The 24,759-nt window shown below is 31.5% G+C and overlaps 1 protein-coding gene and 1 long non-coding RNA gene across 2 annotated transcripts; both read left to right on the top strand.

Annotated features, from left to right (window-relative positions):
- The first annotated feature begins 2,498 nt into the window (after nt 1–2,498).
- Nucleotides 2,499–13,456, top strand: LOC143049952 (uncharacterized). The gene is made up of 7 exons (XR_012970373.1): nt 2,499–2,671; nt 7,747–7,904; nt 8,933–9,183; nt 10,413–10,680; nt 11,125–11,222; nt 12,451–12,541; nt 13,252–13,456. It is a non-coding gene; the product is annotated as an uncharacterized LOC143049952 (long non-coding RNA).
- On the top strand, nt 3,081–5,920 carry LOC143049951 (uncharacterized). The gene has a single exon (XM_076223725.1). The coding sequence runs from the start codon at nt 3,210–3,212 to the stop codon at nt 5,892–5,894; it is 2,685 nt and encodes an 894-aa protein (XP_076079840.1). The 5' UTR covers nt 3,081–3,209; the 3' UTR covers nt 5,895–5,920.
- Nucleotides 13,457–24,759: the final 11,303 nt, after the last annotated feature.

Below are 24,759 nucleotides of genomic sequence, written 5' to 3'. Positions count from 1 at the left end.
CGAGAGATTGGTCGGTTAATCTATATTGAGTATGCGGCTATATCGGCGGTTGGTCTGTTAATCGGGTTGGCTAAAGTCTGTTAATCAGGTGTTATCGAGAAAATCATTGAAAGTTCAGCATGTTTCATTGTATAACTTTTTAAATATATTGTTATCATAAAAATTATTCATGTCTAACAAAACAATTCAATGTACTGAATGCAGTAGTGTAATTATTATTTTTCTAGCTTCAATGTACGATCTACAAAATGAAAAGGCGGGTTACTCATCAATAAATTTATACACATTTTACACACACATTAAGTACACAAAATGACACGTTGGTTGAATTTACTTGGATGCAGATAATGGTGCAGCATGCTTAAAACAGCATTGAGTCCATGTGTCCGATTTCCATTTCCCCGATTGTTTGTTGCTCATCAATTAAATAATTCGTTTGCATTGGAGAGTTTTCATCACAAACTCTAAATATTTGAACCTTTCGAGGTGTTAAAAAGTAAAGAGCTCCAACCTGTGGGGACGAATGTGGCAAGTTTACATATTGTGAAAAGTCAAAATTGTAATGAACATTTTGTTGTTCTGAGTTAACGCATGAACTAACATATTTGGAGTGTACATATTTCTTGCTCTCGCTACAAGGTAGAAATTTACTACAACAATAAAAAGGAATGGAATTAAAGACAAATCGAACCAAGAGAATTTTTCGATACGACTGGCTGTCGCGTTTTGCGCCATAATACATTTAATAGTTCACCAGTGATTTGTGACATGTAGATCAAAATCCCAAATACTATCTATTTAAATTATAGTCGTTCAAATTTCAAAATAAACGGGTTTTTTAGATGAAATTTTGGTTTATTATTTATTAATCCGACATCACAGCTTACATCTTTCAAAAATGTTACCTTAATCACGCAGACGGACGGACGGACGCAAAATTGTAAGACCCACCGATGCATAGATCGGGAATTTTATTGCCCGAATATTTATTTTAAAGTTGTCGGGATATGAAAAAGGAGGTTTAAAATGTTTTATTTTGAAAGTTAATAGTTTTCGAAATACATGTACACATGTATTATGCAAATGTTTCCCTCTTTCTTTCAATTTCTAAATAGAAATGTCATTGAACATAAATTACACGCAACACATTTCTAAATTTCTGAATAGATTATATGAACAGATAAATTGCACGCAAATAGTACGAAATCCACCTAGGGCACGTCTTGATCTTTGTTTAATATTTATATTTGTGTTGTTGTTTCTTTTTAGATTTTCCAAAATGCAACGGTACAATGATATGAATAGTTTTTGACTTAATTTTGTTTTTGCGTGTCTCACTCATGTCACTGTGTGTATCGAAGTTTTGCAATAGTACAGCACAAATTTCGTTAAAACTACCAGAAATAGCTTTTCAGAATATTACTCTAGTTTAGTTAAGCTTAAGAATTGTATACAATTATTTTTTAAGACAGGTGGTATGCAACTGAACGAAATGAAAATAAATTTTACTAAAATAGATAGTACTTTCACTTTGTATAAAATGTAAAAATAGATCGTGAACGTAAACATAGTTCAATATATAGAACGTATTAGGAAATGCATACCTTAGCTAAACAATGTATTCCTGTAAGCCAAAACTGATACTAAGGTTGAGAAATATGTTAGTTAGAAAAGAACAAGATTCAGGAACAATTTTTTTTTTATCAGATGATTTGGAAATGTTCATGTCGGACCGGATATAGTGTAAGACATAATAGTGTCCTATGAAAAAGTGTCCACATGGACACTTTTTCATTGAAATTTGGTATTTAAGGTTCCGCTAAAGTCAAAATTTCAATCTGGTGGTGCAATTACCAAATGTACATGTTTTGTACCTTAAACAAATTACTGAGGGGTGAAATTTTGTCAAATTATAAAATTTTTACCATTATTTGTGGGACCATGCATGGCTTGTATCAAACCTTAAAATTAAATACACTATTCCAATGTTAAAAGTTGAAAATGCATCTTCACAACACACATTTTTTCAAAAAATAGAACATTCTTAAATCAATGTTATATCACCCAAAATTGGCACCGAGTATTCTTTATGTTTCAATGCAGGTCGAGCTATACCTAAAACTTGCTAAAAGTCATCTGTCTTTCTATTAAGTTAAGAATAACAGAGTGTCCCAAGCTGTTGGATAGCCGCCATTTTTACAATGTTGTTGTATGATTGAATTTTTACTATTTACAACTGTTTAATTTGCTTGATCTCCCTTGACACTTTATGACTTGCAAATTCATATGTGTATGAGAATATTTAGCTGTAATTTAAAAACATTTTTTACCATTTACACAATAAAATAAACTGTTGAATTGGGTGTTCTGTGATTCTTCTGAAAACGAAAGTAGAATTTCATGATCTGATATCACACCGCACTTTCGAATATAACAAAAATAGCATTTTTTTAAAATTGAATGAGTATACTGATATTTTTTATTATATATTTCAGGTGAATTAAGTTTTTGGACATTAAACAATCGATTTAATCATTAAATTTTGATGCGAAAGAAATAACTATATGAGAGAAATCACTTCCGGTTTGAAGAACTACGGTTGATCTTTTGATCAAGTGAAGTAAACATTGGGAAAATGTCAGTTTATTGTCTAATCGGTGAACTTTGATTGGTAAGGAATTGATCCTATATATTGAAATACTTGTTTAGTACATATATATCTCTAAAAAACAATCATCAGATATCACAGTTAAGTCCTTAACGGAAAAATAAATACAATGTAGACCAAACAGACATGTTTACACGTGTGTCATTTTGGTGAGTTTGTATTACTTTTAAATTAAATAATTATTTAAATCATGGAAATATGAATGGTAAAAATATGGGTAAGAAACACATTGCAACCAAGGTAAGTGAAAATAAAGTTATATTTAAAAATGTTAAAAAACGTGTATGGAAAGCAAGGTTGACAAAAGGAAGCCACTACATGTGTTGACAATATCAAAGAAGAATTTATTATGGGCAGTAAAAGTAAAAAGAATAGAGTGTTTGGTAGAAGTCTGGGTAGGCATAGCAGAGTAAGGAGAGGGAGGCATTTAGGGAGACCTATTTACAGAATTAAAAAAAAATCTAGAAACATCAAAAAAGACATTTTGAAGATAAAGATAAAGAAAATACATAATTTCTATGGCACTACTTTGAAAAAACATATGTCAAACACCTCTATTTATACCGCATTTTCCTATGGTGATAACTTCAGAATGAGGATACTCAAAGTTAAAGACCTCAGTCCAAAAGGTTACAGAATGATGAACTTAGACTGTTTGCAATCACATGTGTCTGAAATAACAATGCATGTATGTTTATGTGTAGAGGCAATGAAGGTTTCGTCTGAAGGAAAAACTCCTATCAAGCTACAGACAGAGGTGAGATCGTTAGGTTTAGCCAGTGTGATGATGGCAGAGTGCCAAGGGTGTTTCAAGAAATTTAAATTTGATACGAGTCCCAAGGTCCCTGGTTCAAAACGTTACGACGTCAATGTGCGTGCTGTTTGGGGTAGTATGGTCACTGGCAATGGCCCAGCACATCTGAATGAACTAATGGCCACATTGAATTCACCTGGTTTGTCTCAGCCAACTTTTACATCAATTGAAACTGACATTGGGAAATGGTGGCACTCTATATTAGAACGGGAGATGATGCTAGCGGGTCAGGAAGAAAGACGTTTGGCAATTGATAGGAATGATTACCATCATGAGGTTCCTGCTATTACAGTAATAGTAGATGGAGGTTGGTCAAAGAGGACTCATAAGCATTCCTATAACGCTGCAGGTGGGGTTGCTATAATAATTGGGAAAGAAACTAAGAAACTGCTACACATAGGTGTTCGGAATAAATACTGCTATATTTGTGGTCAGAATGACAATAAACCCCACACATGCTTTAAGAATTGGGACAAAGACAGCCAGTCCATGGAAAGTGACATTATTTTAGAAGGGTTTAAACAGGCAGAAGAAAAACATGGTTTGCGGTACATGAGAGTGGTAGGCGATGGGGACTCTTCTGTTTTTGCAACTATCAGGGAAGGAGTGCCAGGGTGGGGAAGACAGGTAACTAAGGAGGAATGCGCCAACCATATATGTAAATGTTATCGTTCCAACTTGGAAAAGATGGTTACTGAAAACCCACTGTACAAAGGGAGACATCATTTGTCTAAAACAACGCGAGTGCGCCTGGTTAGTGCATTAAGATGTGCCATCCGCTTTAGGTCAAAAGAACTAAAAGAACAAACAGTAGATGTATCAACAGCAATTAAACGACTTCGCCATGACATCATAAACTCGGTCAATCATGTTTTTGGTCAACATGATCACTGTTCTGACTTCTGCCGCGCTAAAACCCAACAAACAGATACATCATCTGATATTAATACATGTACTTCATCAAACTCTGATCATTCAACAGCATCTTCACCCACCATAGTAAAAAACTCTGATGAACCAGATCTTTTAGATTGTCAGATAGATTTCTGGTCAGAAGGATCGTCCTTGGCATCCCAGGAAGAGTCCAGACTTGGTACAACCATACAGTACAGTAATGTAGAACAACATATAATTAAGGATGTCTTGACCTTGCTTAACAGAATAGCTGAGAAATCTGACCGCCTTATCAGCAACAGTACAACTAACCTGGCAGAGAGTTGGATGCACATCCGAACCAAATTTGATGGAGGAAAGGTCTATAACCTTTGTAACCGTGGGTCATGGCATGCAAGATGCTATGGAGGAGCTCTTCGCATGAATTTAGGTCCGCAGTGGTCATGTCAGGCTTGGGAAACGTGTACAGCAACAGAACCAGGAAAACATTTTACAGCTAGGTACAAACGTAACGAACAGATGCTTAAAAATTCCATTCGTCACAAATCAAAGCCAGATGTCAAACAAAAAAGGTGGAAACGAAAAATCTCATCTCTGAAAGGCTGCACTACAAGGAAAGCTAGACAATCGTATGGTACAGATGCCATTGAGGTTACTACTGATGTATCTACCACAGCGCTTGAAAAACTTCAGAATGATTTTTTGGATACACACATCAATCTTTCGGCAGATCAATGTAAACAAATTACACTATCAACAGTTCAACAGTCTCAATCTGGTCTTTGGCATTCTGAACGTCATAAAAGAATAACTGCTTCAAACTTTGGCTCCATCATTAGACGAAACCCATCTTTACCTATAAATAAATTTGTCCGTAATTTGCTGTACTCCCAATTTAAAGGAAATAGACATACACGAAATGGCATTCTACAAGAAGATACCACCATAGAGGAATATAAGCTTAAGAAAGCAGAAGATAATGAGAATATCTATGTGAATAAAACTGGTCTTGTTATTCACCCAACCAACAAATTTTTAGCTGCTAGTCCAGACGGGATTGTTACATCATCAACTGACGGCACTGGACTTATTGAAATAAAAAACCTTTTGCATTCAAAACCAATCAACCTTTTTGAAGCTGCTAATTCAAACAATTTCTGCCTGATTACTATCAATGGAAATTTGAAGTTGAAGGAAAATCACCCTTATTTTTTCCAATGCCATGGCCTTCTGAATGTTTGTCACAAACCATGGATAGACTTTGTTGTGCGTACACTGAATCCATATCAGATGTTTATACAGAGAATTTATCGAGATGTTGACCTTTGGGAGAACACTCTACTACCAAAACTCAAAGCTTTCTTCACTAAGGCACTTTTACCTGAACTTGCCTCACCACGAGAAGGAAAGAGCCCAGGCATTCGAGAACCTGGAATATGGGTGAGTTCAATATTAAGTTTGAAATCAATCCAAAAACAGCCTTGTTTAAAATTCAGTTGTTTACGGAACAACATTTGATTTAATGAACTTATCAGGGTATTGTATTTTTTATTGCGAACCCTATCTTAGTTTTCCATAGATTCACCTGCAAGTTACCTGTCCATTTAAACTTTTGTAAGTCCTATTGTCCCATCTAACAAATACAACAGATATTGTTCTCTGTGTAGTTTATTCACTGGGACCTTTAAATTTCTTCTAGGAGAAATATATCACTCATTGATTAATTTACCTGACCAAAAAATTATCTTCTTTTTTATTGAAATACTTCTAATAACTCACATAAACTGTATGCAATATTGTATTTATTCAATATTATCATTAATATATTTTCAATCTGTTCAATATAAAATCTGGTTTAATACTAAAAAGTTTATTTCAGACACATTTTTTAGTACTTTCCAATGAATTTACATGTTTTTGTTGTTGTTCATTTATAGACTTATGTTTATGAAGACCTTAATTTAAAAATAATAATATTCAATTTTTTATTTATCAAACACACAAAAATATTGAATCAGAAATCAACTTTTAATTTTTGAATCAGTATTACAAATGTAATATTGAACACATTAAAAACGAGTTACTCCAGGTATCGAATAAATACAACACCACATGCAGTTTTGTGAGTCCTTACTTAGTATTGGTATAAGTATTTTTTCTTCATTGACAGTTCAATTTTTTACTCAGGTAGATTAATCAATGAGTGATATATTTCTCCTAGAAGAAATTTAAAGGTCTGAGTGAATAAACTACACAGAGAACAATACCTGTTGTATTTGTTAGATGGGACAATAGAACTGCCAAAAGTTTAAATGGACAGGTAACTTGCAGGTGAATCTATGGAAAACTAAGATAGGGTTCGCAATAATAAGAAACATCTTCCAATTATCTTATACAGGTATTGTATACAATTGTCAGCTTATGTCATTTTCTGTCATGTATGTATTGAGAAGAAACATCTTCCAATTATCTTACATGTATACAGGTATTGTATATAATTGCCAGCCTATGTCATTTTCTGTCATGCATGTATTGAGAAGAAACATCTTCCAATTATCTTATACAGGTATTGTATATAATTGCCAGCCTATGTCATTTTCTGTCATGCATGTATTGAGAAGAAACATCTTCCAATTATCTTACATGTATACAGGTATTGTATATAATTGTCAGCCTATGTCATGTATGTCATTTTCTGTCATGCATGTATTGAGAAGAAACATCTTCCAATTATATTTATACAGGTATTTGATTCACTTTGTAATTGTCAGCCTCTGTCATTTGCATGTATTGAGAAGGACAATCTTCCAATATTCATTATAGTAGGTAATTCAATACACTCTCAATTATCATGATTATAATTGAAAACATATATATATATAATTATTATTTGTATTTAAAAAAAAATTCATATTACATGTATTATGAGAGGAGGTGAAATAGGTTGTATAATTTTTCTATACTCCTTAATTATTTTCAACATATATATAAACCTTGATGTCCTAGAGCCCAAAAATATAGCTGCCTCACAACTCTAAAAGTTTTAACGGCAAAAAAAAGCCTACTAGAAAAGATTTTTCACCAAAAATCACATTGTTTGCCTATTAATTAAAATAGTGGTATAAACACACAAGTTCACTGTATTTTCAAGATCTCAGGATGAAAGGGAAACATTTTTTTTTTATCAAAAGGGGTGTCTATTATATTGTAAAGATTTGCACTATGCAACAAACCAAATTTGACAATCATTCAGCTTTTATTTTCATTATTCACAACCAATTATATTGACATTATCATTGTGTGTGGTGCTGGTATGAAACACTGAGTATATTAATGGAATATTCTTATAATACAACTTTTATAATTTCAGTTTGTTGATTCCAAAACCAGTATAAAAAGAAAGAGAAAGATAACATCAGCTTCAACGAATAGAAGAAAGACGAAAAAACAGAATCCAAGACCAGACACTTCATCAGACTCTGAAACAGCCAACACTCAAGCTAAAGAACCTGCACAAAATAGGCTAACGTATGTAATATTATATTATATCTAGCTAGTTTCCCATAATCCTACAAAATTTCATGATTTTGATTTCAAAATGTTATTGAAGTATGCACATCTACATATCATACCAATACATCTTACCAAATGTCAAACCTGTTTCAGTATTTGTGTTCACAATACATATAGATTAATTTTGAGATAGCGGTTACATTTTACTGAGAAAAATACATCATCCAAAAGATACATTTTTCTTAAAAAAGGTACATGATCCAATAGTAGAGAACATAACAAGTCATCGAGAGGTCACCTCTTGTTCTTAAACCCAAGTAAACAAACACAACACATCACGGAAGATTGGTGTGTTTCTTTGACAAGAATAAGATATTTGACAATTGTTGTTTTATTAAATTTTTTTCCAATATATTCATTATTAAAAAGTGGTACAATGTACATTAAAGATGTACATTTACCCATATTCATATAAATATTAATTAATTTATACCATTTCAATATAAACATAATTATATATATATATATAGTTAAAACCCAAAATCATGTTGGGAAATGATCATGTGATTGTCTTGTACACCACATGTATGTACAAAACGAAAAACACAATTTTGTATTATGTAAGTCATTAGTACGTTTACACTATATAGTACATCTCTCTTACTATATAGATGAGATATGTATTGCATCTAAATATCTAATACAAGACATACAATGTACATGTATACCTTTTTTAAAAATAGATATTTTGTTAGTCTTGTATTATTTTAATTTTAGTTTCTTATGTACAACTTGGAAATTAGTATGGCGTTCATTATCACTGAACTAGTATATATTTGTTTAGGGGCCAGTTGTAGGACGCCTCCGGGTGCGGGAATTTCTCCCTACATTGAAGACCTGTTAGTGACCTTCTGCTGTTGTTTTTTTCTATGGTCGGGTTGTTGTCTCTTTGGCACATTCCCCATTTCCAATCTCAATTTTATATATTAAAAGAACATCTAAGTAACTTGTTGTTTTAATTTAGTTAGTGATTTTTAATTTAGGAGAGGAAGGCAGAAACAGACCAAATTTGTTGGACGTAGCATTAAACAACAGTGGATAATTGACGAGGATGCAAACCATAAGGAATGGTACAAAGGAACAGTTGTTTCATTACTTAAAGGGACAGATGGAAAATTGAATGCAGTCTATGAAGTGTTGTTTGATGGAGATGATGATGTTTATGAAATTGACCATTTAGTTGCAGATTATCATTCTGGTTCTGTTCAATTTTGTGACTTATGATACATGCCAGGTTTGCACATTTTTATCTCGCCATTATTGAAATAAGGGTGAGCTATTTTCTGTTTGTAGCACATCATTTATAAATTTCTTAAGGAAGTATAATTTTTTAAGCCTTAAAGCCGCCAATTATAAAGTAATGAAAACTGAGAGAAAACTCTGTACATAAGAAATTTCATTATATATCTGGAAAACTAGTGTATGACTTCTTTGTATATGCACATTACATGTACACAATGGAGGATTTATATCCTCCTGATGTTTATCTTCTTTTTGATTTAAAATAATGACATATTGCTGACATCAAGTGTTTTTACTATGCCCCACTGTTTTGCTTGCAGAGATTTATGTTTTACCTTTGTCCGTCTGTCTGTACCACACTTTGTAGGACTTGAAATTAGTTTCAGCTGTATATAAACTTTACTTTGTTTGAACCAAATATTATGAACATTTTACAAAAATTGCGACAATAACCATAAAACACATATCATGTTTGACTTTTAGAAATATCCCACGAACAGTTTTAAAGTAACACAGCAGGAGGTTTGGAATCATTGAGACACATTCTTATTTCATTTCATGTAGTACGGATAGTCATCCAAAAATTGTGAGAGCAAGATTTGATTCTTTCATAATATATTTTCTAGTTCTACATTATCAATCATTTATATTATGAAATAATTACATTAGATGTATGTTTCATTATAATATTTTATTCTGATTGGCTAACTGCACATCCCGTGTTATTCCGTAAGCAGTTGCATTGCTCAATACAACTTTCACTCATGATATCACGTGCTCCAACAATAAAGTACACAGGTGAATTAAATAATAAAACATATAAAATTCGTGTTTTCATGACCATAGCTAAAAAATGTAATTATAAGTATTGAATGCTTCTTTTTGTAACTTTATAGGGTTGTAAAAGCGTTGACCGTAGGTACATTTGTAGAATGAAGCGCTTCCGCGCTTCATACAAAATGTACTTTGGTCAACGCTTTTACACCCCAATAAATTTACAAAAAGAAGCATTCAATTCTTAAATAAACTATTATAGATATTTGTTACTTTTATTTAGGATATCATAAAGAAGATACCATGATAAAAATTTCAATACCTGTTTATTATAGATGGTAAATTTTGTCTCATCAAATTGCAATTTGAATGTTTCAAATGAACTTCAACATATATTTTTGATAATGCATTGCAATTATTTCATATATTTCAATATTTTATTTGAAGGTTGTACTGACATGACTGATTATGATTTCCTGTGAGATGGATTTGGAATTGCCTATCTGTTTTCAACTTTTGAATCTGAAATAAGTGTATAATGAAGGCTGTTATATTTGATGAACACTTGGATTATTATAGACCTTGTGATAAAATTGCAATTATTGTATCACAATCAGTTTCACCTTATTGTTGACTGAGGAATTTCATTTACAGTTTATGACCAATGCAATGATCTGCATTGCAATAAAAAAATCAATCATTATACACATTTGAGGTACGTAGATTAACCTTATTTTATTGTATTAAATAAAAAATGCAAGCTGCAAATTACACAAACACCATTTCAAATGTTGACAAATATTGCTTTCATGGAGTTATGTTCCTTTATAAAATAAAACCTACTTTCGGGTAATGATTTCCATCTACAGAGTTATGGTCCTTGGAAATTGAATAATGTTATGTCCATAGGCAAATTCAAAACATAATGTAAGGAAATCATCTTCATGTTTAATCACAGTCATCTTTGTTTTAGGTACTGTATTAGTTATTGTGAATTACAGATGTAAAAAAGAAGAGAATTCAATAAAAAAAGAAATCAAGAGCTTATCATGTTCAAAATGATGTATATATACATTTTATATAATTTTTTAAAAGGACTATTGTCTATCTTATAATGTGTATTCATGAGATATGACTGTTTTTATTTATTGTTTTTCAGCTGACATTTTGTTTTCTGCTTTTCAAAATAATGTCTTTTGTCCAAGAGCAAGTGACTGTGAACTATTACAGATATTGTTAAATGATAACTTTGAAATAGTAAGTTTGTAATTTTTTAAAGTTCCAATTATTGAACAATGATCATGATTAGCTTTGTAGTTATGTATAAACAGAAAATGTAGTATGATTGTCAATGAGACAACACTCAACAAATGACCAAATGACACAAAAATTAACAACTATATATGACCATACAGCCTTTAACAATGAGCCAAGCCCATACTGCATAGTCAGCTATAAGAGGCCCTGAACCGACAAATTTAAAACAAATAAAATGAGAAGACTAATGGCCTTATTTATGTACAAAATTGAAGGAAAAACAAATATGTAACACATTAAAACAAAAGACAACCACTGAATTACAGGCTTCTGACTTTGGAGACACATACATACAGAATGCAGCTGGGTTAAACATGTTAGCTGGATCCCAACACTCTCCCTAACCTGAGACAGTAGTGTAACAATACAACATAAGAATGAACTATACAAATCAGTAGAAAAAAGCTTAGCTCATCAGATGGATACAAATAGAAATACATCCAACAAAAACACAGAGAGGATGTTGGAGTTTAATTGTACATCCCAACAACTAAACAGACACTAAATACTGATCCGAAAGTACAAGCAGTTACTGACAGCTAGTTACAAGCCACTGACAATGAATAAAAAAAAATCGTGCATCTAAGACGCAATTATCAATCAATACACATCATAAACAGTCACACAGTCAGAGAAACACATGACCTTTATAGTTTGTTAAAAAAAAAGAAAAAAGGTACCTTCAATTTTTGTGGGCACAGAATAAATCGTGGTATTGGCAAAATTTAGCTGACAAAGACATATGTTTCATTCTTTTCATTATGATGTTGACATAAAGACTTGATTATACTTGGTTATTGTGTATAAAGATACCCAAAGCAAGCACCATATGTTGAAGAGGTGATCTTGTAGCTCACTTAAACAGATCAGAAATATATCTTCTGTTGAAGTTAGCACTCAATTTCTTTTTTGTATTGCATTTTTGGAGTTGGTAATGACTTGATTCCTTCACCCATATCTGTTTTATATATATAATGTATAAAAAAAGCAACAATCAACATTCAATCAATTTAGGTGTGGATCAGATTGTGCAAATAAACTGATACAGTTACCGAATTAAAATTATATAAATGTCTAAGAATATAACTTAAACGCGCTAATTAATTATATACATGTATGTATTAAAACTTTTTTGTTTCTTAATCTGAATAGTCTTTGAAACTTTCAGGAAGCTGGAATTCTCAGATGAAAAGAAATTCTTTTTTGGTAGCACTTGTTGGAGGCAATACGTCACTTATAGATACTCTGCCCAGAACTAGGTAAATATACAATCTATAAAAAAGAACACCAACCTGGGAAATATATATCTTTAGCCATTTGAAACTTTTTTTTTGTGATTTAAGCTTTAAATATCAGGTACAAAACCTTGAAGCAAATAAAAGAAGGTCATACAAAACAATATACTCTAGAATATATGCTGAATTATTTCTTCAATCTGACTTTAAATGTTGGAATACATGAAGGGACCAAGGGTGGACATAGTGTAGTACTGATGAGGAAAATAGCAAAATACCTATCTTTCCTAAAATTTATGAAGCTGTAATTAATTTAATGTGCCCATGGTAACAAAGTAATTTTTTTATTCTGTGTAGATGAGGTTCTTATATATATATGTAACATAACTCCCCCCTTTTTTTCAAAAACCTGGTTTAAAATTTTAAAAGCACTGAAGTCTTTGAAACATGTAATTTTGAAAAAAACATCTTCCTATTTCTATTTACATCAATGTTTGTATAGTGTGTTAATTTTATTTCTAAAACATTTATATTAATATATACTAGTTTTCACAATATTGCCCTCCATACTTTTCACAAAAAAGTAGTTCCTTATCAAATATGGCCGACTATTTTATTTTATGAAAGAAAAGTTTTAATGGCCAAACATGCTTTTATGGTTGCATTTTATTCAAAATAAATAATAGCTTGTACTAGAAATTCCTATTCTCTATAGTTTTATTCATATTTTTCAGAATTTTGTGTACATGGAAATGCTGTGGATTTATTCAAAGTGTGCCTCTATTCTGAATGACTTATTAGACTTATATACATGCTGAAGTGTTTAATTTTGTTATATATGTATTCTACACACCACAACGAAGATTTTGATATATGATATGGTAATCTTTGTTCCTCAAATAATTAATAAATTGACAATAAAGTTTTACTGAAATTTGACTTTAGCGGAACCTTAATAATGTCCATTGCCATGGAATGGTGTCCCTCAAAAGGACAAATTTTTACTGCTAACAATATGAAATAGTGTCCACTCACAGGACAAATTTTCATAGTAGTTGCTATTAAATTGTGTCCTCTAAGGGAAGTAATACAAAGGTCATTAGGCAACAACCATTTTATTATCGGGGGGGGGGGGGGGGGGGGGGGGGGCTGGGATTTTTATTGTGTTCATAATTTTTTTTTCAGAACCTTCCTCCGACAAAATATTTTTTTTCTTATGAGAAGGAAAGCAAATTTTTTTTCCCTATAATGTGGAACAGAAATACATTTTTTTTCTCTCACAAAAACCATAAAATTAACATAAAATTAATTTTAATTTTTTAATTGATGTAAAATGTAAAGTGCATGGCTCTGTCTATATCCTGGCATTGGCTGTTGTCTCAGTTGTTATTTTTAGCCCACTTTCTACATTATGATATTCTCGGAGTCCGTCATACAGGTATCATTAAATTTTAATACTGCAATTGAAGTGGCCACCATTGCCATATGTAATAGGGGGGGCAAGGGGGGTCCCAATAACAGCAAAACAGCAAATTGATTTGGCTCATAACAGATAACAAGGAATTAAAATGGACAAAACCAGATAACAGTAAATGAAATATTAAAATAATTCGGTCTTTGACAAATCAGTATTTCTTATTACGGATATATCCTTTGTAATGCATTCCATTTTTTATGACTATGTTTATAGTATTAATTTATGTATCTAGAATGTGTTTAAATTACTACTCAATATATTATAATATTTTTTATACGCTCGTTTACGGAACGTATTATGGTATACTGTTGTCCGTCTGTTGTCAACATGTCGGACATTAACTCAAAAACTCTTTAACCATTTGCATTAAACTTTTGGAAATTGTTTATATCTATTGACGTGAGCTCCCTTTTTCATTTTTTTTTTTTATATAAATTTTAGATTTTAAGTTTCTGGGTAATGGGTTTTTATTCAATAAAATTTGTGTTTTTTTTAGTTTTCTGATAATATCTCAAAAATGCTTTCACAAAGCAAGGAATTTTGGTGAATTGTTTATATCTATTAACATGAGGTAAATTTTAGATTTTACGTTTCCGAGTTAACGGGTTTTATTAATTAAAAAGGGGTGATTTTCCAGTTTTCAGACAGTTCTCATGAAACGTTGGTGTATTGTTTATATATATTGACTGAAGCTTCCTTTGTTGCTAATCAAAAAAGTGACCTAAAAGAGTTTGAATATTCTGACTTTTTCTAAATGACCATTTAATGAGATGTGTGAATTTTTCTTAATAAAACTATGAGGCAAAGTGGTATATAGGGTAGAAAAATCAAAAGCACCAATTATAAGCATGCAATTTATCAAGTACTTCGAACGAATTTTTACACTCTAAAAGCAAATTGTATTCCACTATTTTCAAAGGCCCTATTTGAACAATTTTTTATCAGCTGAGGTTTTTGATTGTACCAAGTGTACTAGTAAGTAGAATACATAGTTTAGTAGGGAAACAATGGCTTGAAACGAAATAAATCTTTGTTTGTAATGAGTTGTGTGCAGCTTCGGACCCAAGTAAATGGTTGGAACTTTCATTGTACAATGCATTTGGTTCTGCTTTGAAAAGAATTACATAGCTGAGTCTATGTACCATATTATATAAAAGGTTAAGTGGTTGTTAGGACCTAGTCCTTAATTGAGATCCTTGTCAGATATTTCTGGCCATATGTTTTCCTTTTTGTCATATTAAGAATTGTTTTAATTTAATATGTTCGTACGGAAAACAAGGAACATTATTCTCATACAAAAAACTAAGATAATTCTAAATACACATTCATAAAAAAATGGAATTTATTACAAAGGATAATCATAAGATATACTTGAATTGTCCTGGACCATACTTCTGTGATGGGTATATGTTAATGGAATCCTTCTCTGAATACGGGACAAACATATTAGTAGTGGTAGACCCCAATGGCCAATGATCTTCAATTTATACCGAATAATGCTAACATTCCAATTTTCAATAACAGTTAACAGCAAATACATTATCACAATAACAGATAACAAAAAAACTAAAAGCCCAATAACAGCTAACAAAGAATAAGACAATAACAGCTAACAACAAATATATTTTCAAAATAACAGATAACAAAGAATTAAATTGCCCCATAACAGCATAACAGTTAAACCCCTTGTCCCCCCTCTTTAATGGCAAATAGGGAGTAGCTCCAACTTATAAAATCCACTGTTTCCAACTATGATGATTGACATTCCATTGAAAAAAGTGGTATAAAGAATGATACAAACGGAAAATACTACCAGTATACAAGTCTGTGTCATACACAATCAGGGCTATCTTAAAAGACTGCTTATGATACCATATCTATTGCTGTTATAAAATGACCATTTCATGTTTATAATAGTTGCAATTTTAAGTATGGTCTTCATAGGCGGATTTAGGGGGGGGCATGGGGCCCGGGAACCTCTTTTTGGGAAAAAAATTGGTTGCTTATATAGGGAATCACTGAAGCGTGACTGGAGCGGGTCCCCTCTTAGGTCAGTCAGTGGGCCCCCACTTATGAAAATACTGGATCCGCCACTGGTCTTACAGTAGTCCGAGATTACTCTGACGTCAAACGGCTGTTTTGCCAGACAAGCTGGGGCACTACTGTAAGACTAGTCCGAGATTACTCTGACGTCCAACGGCTGTTTTGCCAGACAAGCTGGGGCACGTCCCACGGCCCCAGCTTGTCTGGCAAAACAGCCGTTGGACGTCAGAGTAATCTCGGACTAGTCTTACAGTAGTAACATATATATGCGGGAGATTTGGAATTCTTATAAATATTTCTAGATAAACACTATTATAGGAACATACAAAAAGTGATAAGGTATAAAGATCTATAAATAGAAATCTTAGCTTAATCTGTATACTGGACAGATGTTTATAATCTGCTGTTTCACTGTCTCGTCTATTGTTAGTTTCACCATTCTCAAATTCAGCAGTGAAAACAAAAATTTCAAGCAGGTGACAGCATAATGAAAGAATAACAATAAGAAGGAAGTGTAAAATCAAATATGAATAACTTTGTAATATTTATTATGTCAGATAAGAAGGCAATTTAAAATAAATAATGTCCATTGTCATGAAATATTGTCTCCTAAGTGGACAGCATTTTACAGCAACAGTTATGAAATATGGTACATCTGCTGAACAAATTTTCGTAGTGAATGTTATTTAATTGTGTCTTCAAAGGAAAGTAAAATAGAACAGCATCTAACATGTATATAATTATATTTAAAAATATAGATATGAAGATAAGGATGGTATGAGAGCCAATGAGACAATTTTTATGTCAAAGTAACAATTAATTCAAGTTCGTAATTAAGGTTAAAATGCGTCCAGTAATAACAAGGCAATGGAATCATTTAATACTTTAATCATATCAAAAAGTGCCCTGGCGGACACAATGTCCACCTGAACAATATTATGGTAGTGAATAATGTCCATGTGCATGGACACTTTTTCATACCTAAGGACATGTTTTCATAGGAAATTGTGTCCAGGACACATTTAAATAAGTAAATATTGTCAAAATGTGTCCGGTGGACATTTTTTTCATGGAGGACATTATTAAATCCTACAATAGCGGTTTCCGTGAAAGATTATTGGCATTTTTTACTAAACTTATCAGAAATAATATACTAGTTTTGTCCTATATCAAAAATGTATATGTAAGGAATACGTTAGCTAAAGGCCCGATTTAATCAGATTAAAATTGTATGCTTTCCCCGTATATCTTTTTTTACATATATAAAACCCCACTAAAACAAATTGTGAAGGCATAATTTATGTTGGATTTTCACAAATACAGAGTTAAAAGACGCAGAATCGTCTAAAGTATACTAGTTTATTTTGTCATAGTTTTGTCGTCCATTACTTTTGTTTCTCATGTTATGAACATGTATAACAGTTTTTACAATTTAATTTCGTTGAAATACATAAGAAATTTCTGAACAAAAACAATACAGGTTATATCACCAAAAATTGAAAACGTTTTACAACAAAAATCTATCCAAATAAACAAATATAACTGAAACAATTCTGCTTCTATTGGTACCTAGTACATTTAAATCCGAACAGAAATATCCCCACAATAATTTTTTTGAAAAAACGTCGTTTTGTCAGAAAGCGACATGTTTTGTTTTTTTAATTTCATAACGTCAGAAACTACCTGTATGAAAACTTGTGAAACTTTATCGTAACGTTACTCGGTTTGACGTCGAATTGCATAAGGTCGATTTCTATCCGACGCGGCTCATATGATTAAGTAATAGAAGAAAAGAATCAATTGGATGATTCTGACGAATTAGAATTTACGTCCAGTGACAAACATTATGTGCATATGAGAACGACAACACGTTATATGTACCCTGTTCTGTATTAGAAAGACACTTTCAGTCGGATTTGAGAACGTGCTACTCTGAACGCACACAAAAAAAAGGGCTGATTGAAAACGTTAATAATAAATGCATGCATATTCCAGCGGCCAATCCATAGACACATCCTTCCATCAAATGCACAGAAAGTCAAAATAAAAATGCTCTTACTAGAAGGATACTGTTGCACCGTATTCATTGTCATTTTTTTTTTTTTTACTCAAGAACATCTCATTCCTAACTTTTTCAATTGGAAAATATAAAGGTAGCAAAACTATCATCGTGGCTAAATAACTCTTAACTGACATAATTTCAATTGTCAAACCCATTATCAGACTTTATTCCCATAATTTTCACTAAAACGTGGTATTATTCACGTTATATTACAATTATGAAATATTTACTAATGTCAATTTATTTTTTAGAACCAAAGTACTATTTTGTGTCCTTAAAATGATATCTAAAATTGTTTATTTCGCCTTTTATTAAAAAAAATTGCTATGCGTATCAGCATAAATAAAACATACTTGCGCGACGCCTTTTAGTTTTACTGAAATAACTGTGCAGACTATGAAATGTTTTTACAGGTGGAAAATGTTCTATGATAGATATCATTTTGTCAGACACTTTTCTTTTTTTGATTTGGTTTTTATAATATGCCAAAATTCTGTATATTAAATAGAGTTTAACATTAAATTGTGCGTTTTACTCTTAACAGACGTATAACCAACCCGATTAACAGACCAATCGCCCATATAGCCACATACTCAATATAGATTAACCGACCAATCTCACGGTTAGCCGAGTGTCGGCCGTGCTTGGCTCACACCGAACAACAAGCTATAAAGGGCCCCAAAAATACTAGTGTAAAACCATTCAAACGGGAAAACCAACGGTCTAACTATATAAAAAAAAAAACGAGAAACGAGAAACACGTATAAATTACATAAACAAACGACAACTACTGTACATCAGATTCCTGACATAGGATGGTAATGGTACCAAACCTTCTCCCTTTTTCTGAAACAATTGCATAACATCACAACATAGAAAACCACACGATAAAATATCAATTGGAATGCTTAACTCAATCAAAAAACGTTAATTTGATTTATTATGTTTTAGATGTCGCAAGTGGAATACAAGATACAAACCCACCAGGAAATTTAAATCAGTCTTGTTCATCCCTTTCACTGGAGGCAAGTTTTTAATTTCATTTGAAATATCTGTAAATAGTTATCAAAGGTACCAGGATTATAATTTTATACGCCAGACGCGCGTTTCGTCTACATAAGACTCATCAGTGACGCTCATATCAAAATAGTTATAAAGCCAAACAAGTACAAAGTTGAAGAGCATTGAGGATTCAAAATTCCAAAAAGTTGTACCAAATACGGCTAAGGTAATCTATACCTGGCATAAGAAAATCCTTACTTTTTCGAAAATTTAAAGTTTTGTAAACAGGAAATTTATAAAAATGACCACATTATTGATATTCATGTCAACACAGAAGTGTTGACTACTGGGCTGGTGATACCATCGGGGACGAAACGTCCACCAGCAGTGGCATCGACCCAGTGGTGTAAATAGTTATCAAAGGTACCAGGATTATAATTTAGTACGCCAGACGCGCGTTTCGTCTACATAAGACTCAATATTTTACAATTAAAACAAATTAAGAAAAAAACTCATGTAATTTGAGATTATTTCTAGAATAATCTCGTTAGTTACGTTCGTTCCCCAAAATTTTTACGCAATAAACCCCAACGGTCAAATATTATGAACATAAAACACCCAAAGCCGTGTATTGTTAACTCTGTCTGAAAGAGCTTCGTTCGTTGCTTCAATACAATTATATCTCTCCATAGATGTTTAAAATTGAATCTTACCTACTAAATGTATCATTTTTTTTAAAGAAATACAAAAGAAACTTTTTTTGATATTAAAGCGTGGAATTAGATTTAATTTATGCAAATTGTTTTGCTTTCAAACATTTCTTTCTTGTCTGTTTTCATTGAAGTTTTTTTTGCTACTGATTAATTATGGTTTTTTTTATTGTTATTCACCTTAAACTGTTTTAACGTATTGCATATATTTTGACATATTATCATTTTTTCAGGCATGTGGTGGAACCTATCCTTTTACTCAAAATGACAAAGTTTCTGAATGTTGAAAAACAACGTCACAAGTGTAGGCTTTTATGTTGTACAGTACACACAAACATCATTTCTCATTATTTAAGCATGCTCCATTCAATCTATACTGTGCAATTTGTTCATATTCAGGAGCCTCGTCTGTACTTGTCTTTATTTATAACATTAACGGTACCTGTTTTCCTGCACCAGATGCGCATTTCGACAATACATGTCTCTTCAGTGATGCTCGTGGCCAAAATATTTGAAATCCAAAGCTAATATAAAAGGTGATGAGCTATAATCCAAAACGTCCAAAAAGAATAGCCAAATCCGTGAAAGGAATCAGAGCTTTGCATCAGGGAGATACATTACTTAATTTATTATGATTTCTAACATTTATCTATATTTTAATGGTGTTGTTTATTTCAGCATTGATTAGTTGATGACAAATTTGTGATATTCTCTGTTTAGTTTATCATGTTTGTATTTTTCTCGATTTTGGACGAAATGGTGCTTATAGGATAAATCTTCCATAATGTATTTTTGTATAACAATAAGGCCAAAAAGTGTAATGTAAAATGTAAAATGTTGTCATTATGCATGTTTACAGGTGACATGTCTTTTCTTTTAATACTATATCGTTCTGTGTAATACTATTTCAAAAAGGCTAATTAGAAATCTTGCATGTTTTCTCTACGGTATATAAGAATTGAAACATGTTTTCCTTATGGCAGATGAATATTACATTTTTTGTGCTTTACCAATCTAAACAATTTGTGTTCATGCCATTTGTCCATAACAATTATTATTTAGTTTTACTGTAAGTGATTATGATTATTTAGTTCATCATTTCGCAATGTGCTTTTGTTTTCTACCATTCTTATTTTTAATACATCGATGTCAAATTCGTCATATACATGTAATTTGTGATATAACAAAACTTTTATGATTTAATAGTGTTAAAAATAAGAGCAAAATAAATATTACTTTTTGTCACATTATTAGCATCTATTTATGTATGTATATGCTTTTTGCTTTACTAAAACCCCCAAACAAATGTAAGTAGTAATTTTGTAATTTATATCAGCGGCCAGTGTTGAATTTGCGAAATTTTCTTTAATTTGTTAATCTGCTTATTGTCTATTGTAATATGTTTATTTTTTTTACTTTTTTATGTATTTAATTTTTATTTACAATTTCTGTGTTTATGGATTACTTGTGTAATATAATGTATTTTGAATGTTGTCAGCGAAATATAATCAAAATCATGTTTGCTTATTCTTGACATTTCCATAGTTATTTTTGCCATAATGAGTGTACTTTTAGTAGTAGAGAAATTAATTATTACAGAAAAATCGCAATCTTTCATTTTACATGAGTGATTATTGTTTGTATTACACCGCATGAGCTCAAAGGCCTATATCGCAACGACTTTCCTGTGTCATACTTTTCATGAATGATTTAACATTGAAACTGTGAACGATTGAACATTGAAACTGTGAACGATTGAACATTGAAACTGTGAACGATTGAACATTCGAACTGATCTTATAATCTCTTCACGTAACATGTCTTAATAATCCTCTACCTAATATGAGTAATAACTTCAAAGATGATAACAAAAATAATACCAAGAAAATTTCGTCTTTTCGAAGCTCTTTCCGCGGTTTTCCTACATCATTAAAGCTCAAATACAAACAGTCTTAAACCAACAATGTATAAATACCCAAATACATGAGTTCATTGATGCAAATTAATAATGCAAGAATGCCATAGTAAAAATAAAAATAAAAACAATGGACTAAATGATTCAAATGTGCACATAAAAGTTATCTTCAAATTACTCTTTATTCTGAAAACAAATTATTTGAACTGATTGTTTTATCAAAAGTTCATAAAAAGGTTAATAGAAAATTACCAAAAATATGGGATAGTAAATGGACTATACAAACCACCAAAACTTGATTCCACCAAACAAATATGTATAAAACATTATAATCAGCAGAAACAACACATGTTCTAGATATCTTTACGTAAACACAGTATTATACATTTTAAATATGTGGCCTAAAATCAACCAACTAATGTACATATAAAGGATTTAGAAAAAATATTATTTTAAGCATACAAATAGCTTATTTATAATTTCTTGATATTCCGCTTATATTTTGACCATCGTTCAGAACGTTCGTGCACTATTTGCCAATAATCAAACTATTTTGAGCTAATCGAACCGAAACATCAACAGAACTGCTGACGTCACAAATCAGCTTTGGTTTTGTTATGTGCTAGTTATTTTCATCTTGCCATTATTTCACTTGCAGTTTTGAAAAAAAAATGCTTCTTTTTTTGCCCACAGTTACCATTAAAGTTTTCATTGTTTTGTGTTTGGGATTTTGCTTCTTTCTTTTTTTTTCCTTTTCACTTTTTTCACTTTTTTCATATATTTAACTCGTTGCATTTAAAAAATAAATTCCAAATAGCTTTAATAATTCAGACACACATAAGCTGCAGGGACGGCACTTTTATACATTACATATTCAAATGAATAAATAAATACTTATTGAGAAAGATATTGTGAAAACCGTGTGTAAAATTATTGAATTCACGTATATATACATATATAGCTAGGTTATGTTGTTCATTGTGCAATATGTTAAACTCAAAATGAATACTTCATCTAAGTGGTGTCATTGCTTTAAGAAAATTGTCAAACTATTGTTTGTCTTCTCTATTATTATGCTCGGTTGCATATTGTGTATTGTATTGTATTCTTGTGTTTTACTCTATACTCTTATGATTTATAGTTTCGTTTGTATTTGAGCTCCTTCACTAAGACAATATCGAAAAGTTAAATGTCGTCCTGACAAATATCTTATTACTAAAAGTAGTTACTGTAGTAAACACTTCAGCTGATATTTGCCTCACTTTTATTACTGTGAATTCATTATTATTCGTTGGATACCAATTTTCATTGATTTCGTGGGTACAGGTAAACCACGAAATTAAATGTTGAACGAATGACAAATTTTGTATATGCTTGTATGCAGACCTCGGCAAAACCACGAAATTAAATGTCCACGAACATACAAGTTTTCCTTTATCCACAAAAATTGGTACCCACGAAAATAAATGAATCCACAGTATAATGGCTGTAACTTTTTAAAGTCGTTTAAGCCCAGTAGTCAGCACTTCTGTGTTGACTTGAGTTATCATTGATATGTTCATATTTATAAATAAACTGTAAACAAAACTTTGAATTTTTGAAAAACTAAGGCTTTTCTACATCAGGAATAGATTACCTTAGCCGTATTTGGCATAACTTTTAGGAATTTTTGGTCCTCAATGTTTTTTAACTTCGTACTTTATTTGGCCTTTTAAACAGTTTTTGATTCGAGCGTCACTGATGAGTTTTTTGTAGAAAAAACGCGCGTCTGGCGTAAATATAAAATTTTGGTCCTGGTATCTATGATGAGTTTATTAAATACATAAGAAATGTTTTGCTTTAGTTTCATTATCATTTTGCTAATGACTGTTTTAAATTTTGCTGTGAAATCTTAAACTTCGTCACGCGATATTCCGAATCATTTGTTTAAAGATTCTCTAAGGAAAAAATAACGTTATCCTTCAATCGGGCCATACAATGCATAGTAGAAAAACTTCGATTTTACTGTATTGTGTTTCCCGCATACCTCACATTACTCTAAAATTATCAGGAACATTAGTATCAAAAACCTAAAAAAGAATAATGTTGTGCAATAATAGAACTATCTCCTGTATTTTCATGTTTTCGTCTTTTACCTAGACGTCTGCAGCAAGTAAATACAATAACTGTTGATATCTTTGACATAATAAAGTCTACATGAAATAATTAGTTACACTGTTCCGATTAGTATTATACGTGTAAAGTGTTCAGTTGGGAATTGTTTTACTAAATTAATATTTTGTACAACAGGAACACTGTTTGTGCAATAAATACGTAAAACCTTGTACTCATTTGTCAATTCACTAAATTTGGCAATGATTTTACCTTTCGGAATAACAACTAGAAATTATACCCCTGATAGTTTCTGAGTATTACATTCACACATTCCTTGATAAGCAATTGAACGTGAATATTTCTCGTTAGTCTACCTCATATTATAACATTGCTGTGTAAAGCAATGTGTTTTCTACATCTTATATTCGCATATTTTTCAACTAATCAGTATTGTATTGTCTCTCAAATACGTTTTACACAAAATGAAAAGATGGGACGTTTGTTCCAGAACATACACTTATAAACAATGTTTGTCCCTCTGATAGTATATTTTTATATTTGAAATGCACATTTTGGTCATTAGCTTACTTTATATTGTCATCATTATTTACATCAATAATCAATTCACACGCTTGTGAAATAGAATTGTATAGACTTGTGGACATAATGTTGATTAATGTCTGATCAAGGAGTGCTGTAAATTGAACAGAATGAAACTAAACATGTAAAACATAGACATAAAATATATTGTATACATTTATTTGAAATTGTATTATAAGAGTTGCCATGAGATTTCAGTTATAATAAAATCTAGTTATTTTGGAATTCTTCGTTTTTACCAGGCCAGCTAAAGTCCAGACGACATAGGCTGAAAGTCAAGTACGACATTTACATAACTGTCAAGATATTTGAGCTGCTGTCGTTCCCAACTATTCCAAT

Source organism: Mytilus galloprovincialis, chromosome 10 (assembly GCF_965363235.1).
Source record: "Mytilus galloprovincialis chromosome 10, xbMytGall1.hap1.1, whole genome shotgun sequence".
NCBI classification, from domain to species: domain Eukaryota; kingdom Metazoa; phylum Mollusca; class Bivalvia; order Mytilida; family Mytilidae; genus Mytilus; species Mytilus galloprovincialis.
Note: the sequence above shows the minus strand (reverse complement) of the source record. Positions and strands in the feature narration are given on the sequence as shown.

Excerpts from the sequence above, each read along its gene's own strand:
- LOC143049951 (XM_076223725.1), top strand. The coding sequence starts at position 3,210 with ATGTCAAACACCTCTATTTATACCGCATTTTCCTATGGTGATAACTTC.